General features: G+C 40.6%; 1 protein-coding gene across 1 annotated transcript; it reads left to right on the top strand.

The window, feature by feature from the left end:
- Nucleotides 1-383: 383 nt before the first annotated feature.
- Nucleotides 384-7778, top strand: acsl5 (acyl-CoA synthetase long chain family member 5). The gene is made up of 20 exons (XM_087782825.1): nucleotides 384-539; nucleotides 614-722; nucleotides 1577-1641; nucleotides 1703-1804; nucleotides 1862-1961; nucleotides 2217-2395; nucleotides 2463-2495; nucleotides 2561-2612; nucleotides 3864-3937; nucleotides 4000-4077; nucleotides 4136-4270; nucleotides 4346-4480; nucleotides 4547-4642; nucleotides 5493-5565; nucleotides 5651-5739; nucleotides 6140-6256; nucleotides 6543-6686; nucleotides 6841-6942; nucleotides 7340-7411; nucleotides 7624-7778. Exons 1-20 carry the CDS (start codon nucleotides 384-386, stop codon nucleotides 7759-7761), a joined length of 2049 nt encoding a protein of 682 aa, XP_087638951.1. The 3' UTR covers nucleotides 7762-7778.
- The last annotated feature ends 1994 nt before the right edge of the window (nucleotides 7779-9772 follow it).

Raw genomic sequence — 9772 nt, 5'->3', positions numbered from 1 at the left:
TATTAAATCTACTTCCATCGCAACTTTGTAATTCATTCATGTAAATATAATCTTTCTATTCTACTATCGAACAGAAATTTGATTACATCTTTATAACCAGCTTTTTACTGCTGTCTTTGTGTGCAGATGTTTTTATTTCCATTCATTAAAAAAAAAACTACCTTTTTTTCTCAGAGATTTACTCCAATTTAACACAACTGTTGTTTTTTTATTTACTTCACGTAATAATAACTAAGTGTAAGTATTTAGACTTAAACCTCTTGGATCATTATAAGATCTGAAACTTAGTAGTCCAGAACTAATAATTCAAGTGTGTTCTAAATAGAGTATAAAACAAAACATGCCAAACTCTTTGTCTTTTTGATTTCAGGCCCTTTGGCACCATGGACTTCCTCTTCAACTTCATCTTCTCGCCCCTGCCTCTGCCGGCCGTCATCTCTCTGATGGCCGTGGCAGCTGCAACTGTGTTTTACCTCAACAATCGACCCAATCCAGTCCGGTCTCCGTCCGACCTCAACTGTCAGACGAAGGGCATTAAGGTCGGCACAATGATCTCCTCCTGTGCGCCGGGATCCAGACAACTTCATGGTTTGTTTGACCTTTGTTACGTCAGGGCGGAGCGAGGAAGGCTGCCCAGATGGAGAACGACACCCTGATGTCTCACTACTATGAAGACGCCAAAACCATCTATGAGGTGTTTCAGAGGGGACTGAAAGTATCAGGTGAATCTGTCGGATCTTTACTGTTTGTATCATTTCAGCATGCAGACAAAGTTAGTTCTACCTCAATATACACATTGTTGTGTACCTGAATACACTGGATTAGAACTCATAACACTTTAAAATAGTTTGAGTTGTTGGAATCGTTTACACCTTAAACTGAAGTTAATGTCACCTGTATATCAAGTTTGAAAAGGTATTGTCTCAGCCGTTCACAGCAGGTCATCAATGAGTCTGGTTCTGCTCGAAGATTCTGCTTTCTAGGAGTTTTCTGTCACGCTGTGATTCTCTCTTTGTTGATACACTGGGATCTGTTTTTCTTTTCTCCAATATAGTCTTACTTAAACTGTAAAGTATCTTGGGATAACTTTGTTATGAAATGTCACTTTAAATTAATTACATTTATTTGAATTGAATTCATTTATATTGATTGAATTTGGAAATTTTCTTATCACATGCATGTGCACTTTGTTGTCCTACTTGGAATATTGTTGCTATAAATGGACACAAGGGTTATTTTTCATCACCGTTCCCATTGGTAGCTTGAGACTGGACTGGATTAAGATGCGACTTTAAAAGACAGAAACTATGTACTAAAACGTGTGTATATTGAAGCTCCTCTATTTAAGAGTTTTCTACCTGACACATCAACAGCTATGACATTGTATTGACATAAGTGCTTTCAGGCATTCCATGTTTTCTTTACTGTCTCATAGTACAGAAGTTCAAACTTGATTTATGAACTTTAATTTAAGAAAACAAGGCTCATTACTTACATGTAGATTGTCTTATGACCAAATATGTTTTGTTTTGCTGGTGTTGGTTTCATGGATCTAAAAACCAAACTTCTCACACAGGTAACGGTCCATGTTTGGGCTACAGGCAACCAGGTCGGCCGTACCAGTGGCTCCGGTACAAACAGGTATGAGAGCCACACATCAAACAAATATCACTACATGTGACCTTGGTTTCTGTGCTTGAAGGTGTCTGACAGGGCAGAGCACCTGGGGTCGGGACTCCTCCACAGGGGCCTGAAGCCCAACCCTGGAACCTATATTGGCATCTTTGCTCAAAACAGACCTGAGGTAAGCTGTGAAACACGCGTGATTCTGCTGAGTCACTGTTCAACTGCTCATTTGCAGTGGGTCATCGGCGAGCTGGCCTGCTATACGTACTCCATGGTAGTGGTCCCGCTGTACGACACTCTGGGACCCGAGGCTCTGGTTTTCATTATCGACAGAGGTAATTGGAGGCCCCTGTGGCTTCTAATGCTCTTAATTAAACAGCCTGAGTCCAGGAGTCCCTGTAGGGGCCCCTAGAGAGACACACTCCTCTAATCCTGCAGATCCTTATTGCTACCCTCTCTGGTCAGAATATTTGAATATGACAGTAATCTTTGTGTGGATCCGTCACCTCATGACTCACTTTGATTTACGTGAATCCAAGCGTGAGAACTGCTGTGAGTTACGTGTAGACGTGACAACAAAATTCTTGCAGCTGATATCTCCACGGTGATCTGTGACAACGAGAAAAAGGCAGAAACGCTGCTGCAGAACCGGGAGAAGGGTCTGACTGCAGCTTTGAAAACCGTCATCGTGATGGATTCTTTCAACTCCGACCTGGTGGAGCGAGGAGCTAAGTGTGGCGTGGACATCGTGTCCCTGGACGATGTGGAGGTCATTAAAAGAAAGACATTTAAGGAAATGAAATCCTCATCCAAGCTTAATCATCTTTTTATTTCAGGCTGTCGGGAAAAAGAACCACAGCAGTCCTATCGTGAGTTACTTACTCATTCCTGAATTGCAATGATTTATTGTTGATGATCAATTTCCGCCCACCAGCCGCCGAAGCCTGAAGACCTCAGTACTGTTTGCTTCACCAGTGGAACTACAGGTCAGAGGTGGATCAGTCTCAAGGCTAGATTTTTAATTACAGGGAAAGAGAATACATTTTAAAATAAAAAGTATAAAAATAATTAAATCTCACACACATACAAAGTGTGGCCTTATATCAGAACAACATTGAAGCTATTTATCAAGTTAAGTTGATGTTAGGTTTTCAAATATGTTTGCCTCGTTAGAAAATACTGATAAATCAGAGTGACAAAAAATAATATAATTATATGTGATCCCTGCTTTCTTATAAAATATAATCAAAATATTATTTGTAGAAACTACCATATTAATGTTCTTAATTCAACTGATCAAAGACATACATCCCTGAAGCATGTAGAGAAGGTAATGTTGACACATTGCAGGTATCTTCTCACTAAGAAGTTTGTTTTTACCTTTCTTTCATTAACCAAATAATTTGAGGAGTCACATTTGTTTTATATATTTGTCTTCATTCTTGTTCTGGACAGGTGTGATATTATTTACAATTGTATTACATAGTGGTTTAGGTATTTATTTAAAAAAATATATATATATATATATATATATTTATTCAGAATAAAAACAACCTGCAACATGTAATGAAATAACAAATAAATATTGATGACAAAATGCAAAATTTCCTTCCACTACAACACAATGTTTTTCCACAAATCACATTTTTATTTGGTGTAAACTCTCTCTCTAGGTCTCACTGTGAAATGTTAGCTACAAAGAACTGGTTTTATAATGAATTAAATCCGACACTAATAATACTTTATAAACCAGGGACATCAAACTCACAGTCGCAAGAGAGACCACATTTTTTTAACAGTCTAACTCACAGGCCAAACAGAATGCATTATTACAACTGTTATTGTTTATTTGAAGAAAACAAATCTGCCTTAGTCAGTTATTAAACTGTAAATCAACATTATTCTTTTATAGTCTACTACATATTAAGTTGTTTCTTCTAACAAGCACTGTAGATGTTATTTAATGCATAAAAAGCATGTTTTAAAATAATGTTATTTGATGTATTCATATATATTTCGATGATTATTATTTATTTTGTGATGCATAATAGCTGTACTTTAAAAAAGCAACAACACTTCAATAGGCCTGAGACTGTTGCTCGATTTATAGTTTGATTTTTTTGGATTGAAATGGTCTCTGAAGATGCATAAACACTACTGGACAATATAATGTTCCCTCATGTTTGTTTTATTGTGTTTGGAAACCCTGAACATGGTAATAAAAGAATGTTGAACAGGGGACCCTAAAGGAGCGATGCTGACTCACGAGAACGTCGTGGCCGACGCTGCTGGAGTCATCAAAAGCTTTGAGGTTCGCTTCATGTTTGTCTTCAGCAACAGGTTCATGTCACGATCTCACCTTCTTTCCTCCAGACGTCTGTGGATCCGAGTCCTGATGACGTCAGCATTTCATTCCTGCCTCTGGCTCACATGTTCGAGAGAGTCGTGCAGGTCTGAAGACAAATACTTGCACATGTGCGTTTGTCGTCAGCTAAAATATGAGCTGCAGGTGGTGATGTACGGCGCTGGAGCGAAGGTGGGATTCTTCCAGGGAGACATTCGACTTCTCCCAGACGACATGAAGACCCTGAAGCCCACCATCTTCCCCGTGGTGCCTCGACTCCTCAACAGAGTCTACGACAAAGTTGGTAAATGCTGCCAAAGAACGGAGCTTTGACCTCAAGAACTGACCTCATTTCTTTCATCGGTGGTGATTCAGGTTCAGAGCGGAGCAAAGTCGACTTTCAACAAGTGGCTGCTGAACTTTGCTGTGAAGAGAAAGTGCGCTGAGGTCCGAGACGGTATCATCAGGAAAAACAGCATCTGGGACAAACTCATCTTCCACAAAGTCCAGGTACAATGTTGTTCACACCAGAGTCTCTCGTCAGACTCACTTCATGATGCTGGATCGTGAGTGCAGGAGTCTTTCGGGGGTCGTGTTCGGGTCATGGTGACTGGAGCGGCGCCGATCTCTCCCTCAGTCCTCAACTTCCTCAGAGCAGCGCTGGGTTGCCAGGTAATTTGTTACCACATTTACACATATTTCTGAGTCTTGAAATATTCTTCACTGTATAGAAGCAATTTGATTTCAACAATGTCATAAAATATAATCTGTTGGTTTGGCTTTACCTTGAGACTCAGGATAGAAGTGCTTCTCATCTTCTTTATTGGGTTGAGTTGAGTTGCTTTCTAAGCACATCAATAAGAGGGAGGATGGCCCGGGGCAGACCCATAAACATGCTGGGTACATTCCATCTAACAGTCACCATGGTAACGCCTCAGCATCACCACTTATTTTTTATGTGCTGCCCCCGGGAATCAAGGATGATGGAAGCAGAGTTTTGTCCTTTTATTTCACCGCAGATGCTTGAACTAGATGAATGGAATAAATAAGTTGTTCTTTAAAAACAATGGATACTTTACACTTGAAATTTCCTTTAAAATAAATACAGATTTTTCACAATTTTCCTGTGGAACATAATCTGGAGATTGGCGTTTATTTTTTCATGTTTGGGTGTTTTGAAAATATTTTTTTTGTTTTATTATTCAATTACTTTGTATTCAAAGATTCTTAAATCAAGGGATTTTAAATTTTCTATAGGTTTCTTGCCTCGATCGAGGAGTCAGCCTGCTAGATTAAGATGTGTGGTGTCATTGACACTCTTGACTTGAGTTATGGATGTATTAGGAACATGGAAATGTAACAGTAAATTAATATGTGTCTAATTTCTAACTCACTCATAAGTCCAAGAGTATTAGCAGCTATAAACTGTTGGAGATCAGGACTCAAACTCGGGAGAAAGGATAAAGAAAAGTGTATTGCTGAAGCTATATGTTTACCTGTTTAACATCTGCTCTTTCATCAGATCTTCGAGGGCTACGGTCAGACTGAGTGTGCCGCCGCATGCACCTTCACCATGCCTGGAGATGCCACACCAGGTCACAATTATTTTTCAAAATAAAAGTAGAAGAGATAATATCTTTCTCAACAGCATATATTGAGCATGTATTCTCTCCTCTACAGGACATGTCGGAGCTCCTCTGCCCTGCAACTTTCTGAAGCTGGTGGACGTCGAAGAGATGAATTACTTTGCGTCAAACGGGGAAGGAGAGGTCAGTCCATTCTTAAAGGGATAGTTCACCCAACATTAGAACTTCACTCATTTTCTACTCGCCCTCATGTCGACTAAGGGTTTGTATTATTTTCAGATGAATCGGTTTCTTTATATAGTTATAGGCAAAAATGTATGTTCATTTTAAAGTAGCTACTGCTGCTCAGTTCTTGTATTGAAGCCTCGCCATAAGGAATTGTTCCTGGGAAAATTGAACATGTCTATAATTTAATCTTGTTTTTAGCTGAAGCTTAAAGGCACAACACCATCTAAAAATATAGATATTTAAGTTTAAGTAGAGAGAGAGTGAATTTTAAAATTTGGGTGAACTATCCCTTTACAAATTACCGAATTTTCAACTAATTAGAAGCTAACGTTCGCCCCCTACTGGTGCACATTAGGTCTGCATCAAGGGCAGGAACGTGTTCAAAGGGTACCTGAAGGACCCGGAGAAGACGGCAGAAGCTTTGGATAAGGACGGCTGGCTGCACACTGGAGACATCGGGAAGTGGCTTCCGGTAAGAACAAGGAGAAAATGTCTTTGTAACGATGAACATAATTATTTACCAAAACACAGGCTGTAAAGAATCAACTGCTAAGAGTGTTTTTATCACTCGCATGCGAACGTGGACTCCGAAACCAAAAGTCGTGCCACATGTTTCCTGTCATTGCTGGATGAAGTGGTTCCAAGATCCGGACCTCCGTGTCTGAACCTCATCACGGCCTTTGCTCAAGACTAAAAGTGTTTCATTTGTGGGATCCCTTCAAATGAGTCTGAAACATTGTTGTTCCTGCTTCCCCTAGAGCGGCGTCCTGAAGATCATCGACCGCAAGAAGAACATCTTCAAGCTGGCTCAGGGGGAGTACATCGCTCCAGAGAAGATTGAGAACGTGTACGTGCGCAGTGGCCCAGTGGCCCAGGTCTTTGTCCACGGAGACAGTCTGCAGGTGACGGACTATTTTTCTTGACCGCAAACCATGTGTTTTTGCTTTTTTGGAATTATTGACCAAGATTAATGAACAGCTACAGAACAACAAAAACCCAGAGACTTAACTCTGCATCTCTTTTTCACTCACTGGCAATTGCACATCTTGTTTGTAGGCCTGCTTGGTCGCGATCGTGGTTCCTGACCCTGAGGTTCTGCCAGACTTTGCCAAGAATCTGGGCTGTAACGGAGCACTTGAGGAGCTCTGCAAAAACAAGGTGAAAAACAAGTGTGTTCGTGCCAGTCCCAGAGTTCTGGTCACATTTTCTTTTGTCCTTCAGCTGGTAGTCATCGAGGCAGCGGTGGACCCAGTCTGACTCACCTTAATGCTGGATAAACTACTTAAAGCAGCACTATGTAACATTTTGACAGAATTGTTGCTGTATGTAATGATTCTATATTTATTATTTTAACTTTTTTTTTTACTTAGCGAGTGTCCATGTAACCACCAAACTGTTTTACACTGTTCTAACACTGGAGGGAGCCAGAAACAACATTTTTAAATGTTACTTATTGCGGCTTTAAATGTTTTGTTTTTTTTTACAGCTGCATTAAAAATAAAATAATGAGTTTTTCCAAACATAAACCATAAATTGACTTTCTTTCTGATAACAGGAAGTGAAGAAGGCCATCCTCTCCGACATGATCAAGCTAGGAAAGGAATCTGGACTCAAGTCTTTTGAGCAGGTAAACACTTGTCTGTGTTTTTAGCAGCATACACATGTTTTTAATAGGACTTTACATTAGCACCATATGTTTCCAGTATGGTGTGGTCATCACTTTTTATAGCTCTTCAAGAAAGTAAACAAGTGGACACACACCATTTCACTATTACCTGAAAGTGTTTATTATTATTTGTATTCCATGGTCATAGTTTCCTCGTGTTCCTTTCTGAACAGGTGAAAGACTTGCACCTGCACCCAGAGCAGTTCACCATCGAGAACGGTCTTCTGACCCCAACACTGAAGGCAAAGAGGGCTGAGCTCAAAACTCTCTTCCAGGCTCAGATCGACAGCCTGTACGCAAACATCCAATAAACGAGATGACCCCCTACAACGAGCCTGTGAGGTCCACTTTCATTGGCTCCAACGCGAGGTGGCCCAAGTTAAAAGTAGACAAAAACACAAATATTCTGGGAAACGGTCATTCAGAAGACACCTGAGACCCTCAAGTTCTGGTAAACTCATCTTCCTCCAGAAGAAACACGCAGAGGTCACGCTGGATTCAGCTGCAGTGAATCATCATCGTGAAGCGGTTCAATTCCCTGGGGTGTCGTTCCGCTTCATATTTGATTAGAATTTATGTCCCATCACCTGCGGTGAGTGACTGAGTCACAAAATACATGATTTGGCACAGAAACAATAGTATTCAAACCCCCATCATGTGTTTACTTTGACTCTGTTTTTCTTTGAGGGAACTTTGTTAATATTTTCTGACAACGAGTCCATCGTCAATCATCTCAGAGCGGACGACTGTAAGGGCCCCAATGTAGACCAGGAACCTTCTGTGAAATGTCACATGAAACCTGATTGGGGGTTATTTGTCAAAAATGAACCCTGAAAACACACACGCGTCATATGCAGTAAATCAGATCACTTACAGGTTGGACAATAGCGCTCTCTTGTGGACAAAATAATTATCACAAGATTCATCCCAGGTTTGTTTGGTACCATGTTCAGGTCAAGTATCAAGTTGATTTATTATACAAACCACAGATCAAGTTAATAAAATAATTATCTCATTGAAGGATCTCACCTCACAACTTTTAAAGTCCAGGCATTACAGTTTAAAATATTCAACTGCTATCTTCAGAAACAAAGCAAATTAAAGGCTCACAAGGGCTCGATATATTAGTTTAAAGCACTAAAATTCATTCATGTTTATACAATGGCAAAATACATTAAAATGGAAAATGTTGTTTTATCCCAGTTAATAAAAGGAGACTTGAGTGCGACATGAACCTCATATTCTTATTGATACTTTTGTTCTTCTGTCTGCTGAATTGTAATTTCCCACGGGAACCTTCTCAACGTACTAATAAAGCATTGTCTGTCTGTCTGTCTGTCTGTCTGTCTTTCTGTCTGTCGGTTTGTCTGTCAGTTAATCTGTCTGTCTGTCTTCCTTCTGTCCCTCTCTGTCTGTCTGTCTGTCTGTCTGTCTGTCTGTCTGTCTGTCTCTCTCTCTGTCTGTCTGTCTGTCTCTCTGTCTATCTATCTATCTATCTGTCTGTCTGTCTGTGTGTCTGTCTGTCTGTCTGTCTATCTGTCTGTCTGTCTGTCTGTCTGTCTATCTGTCTGTCTGTCTGTCTGTCTGTCTGTCTGTCTGTCTGTCTGTCTGTCTGTCTGTCTGTCTGTCTGTCTGTCGACAAATAGAAAAAAACACAAGAGAAATACCTTTGAATGACCATTTGGAGTTCAGTAAAACCAATAAAAGTTTTAAAAAAAGCTATTAAGCAGTTGTTGACACTTATAGTTGTTCATTACTTTGCATTATAGTGAAAAATCGAGAAATGCATCTTTTAAAGAAACAAAATAAATATTCAAATGAATACGAGTAAACTAGTACAATGTTAAACGGTCAACAAAATGGAATTGTATTTATTACGCTGCATTATTACCTCCTGTTATCCTATAAAGTGCACCTTCCTGCATGAGTTGAGGATCTGCTGCCCTCTAGTGGTGACTTCCTTCTCCGTCAGTGGGTCGGGGCGGCTGCACAGTACCTCCTCACCGCCTCCCCGGGAGTCTCGGCCGGTGCCAGCCCACTCCCCTGCCGCTCTCCCCGGACACACGAGGACACCAACCTGCGCCTCCACACCAGATAAAACGCGCGGCTTCCTGCTTCCAATGTGCTTCACAAACATCCGGGACATCTGAAGTGCTCGGAAAGCGTTACCTGGAGAACTTGGAGCAACATGGCTTCCGCTGCAGGTGAACTCGACGAGCAGGTAAATGTCTTTAACCATGACTAGTCGTGTGAAATGTTGGATTATAATCTGTTGGATTCATGAGATTCTTTGCTCGTGCGCGTGTCTGCTGTCAAGACGCT

The sequence above is a fragment of the Callionymus lyra genome, chromosome 2 (assembly GCF_982586985.1).
Source record: "Callionymus lyra chromosome 2, fCalLyr1.hap1.1, whole genome shotgun sequence".
Lineage (NCBI taxonomy): Eukaryota > Metazoa > Chordata > Actinopteri > Syngnathiformes > Callionymidae > Callionymus > Callionymus lyra.
This window is presented reverse-complemented; position numbering and strand designations above follow the sequence as displayed.

Coding starts and splice junctions, on each gene's coding strand:
- acsl5 (XM_087782825.1), top strand. CDS start 384: ATGGACTTCCTCTTCAACTTCATCTTCTCGCCCCTGCCTCTGCCGGCC. Junction 1,805..1,861: donor TTGCTCAAAACAGACCTGAG/GTAAGCTGTGAA, acceptor GCTCATTTGCAG/TGGGTCATCGGCGAGCTGGC. Junction 5,740..6,139: donor CGTCAAACGGGGAAGGAGAG/GTCAGTCCATTC, acceptor GGTGCACATTAG/GTCTGCATCAAGGGCAGGAA.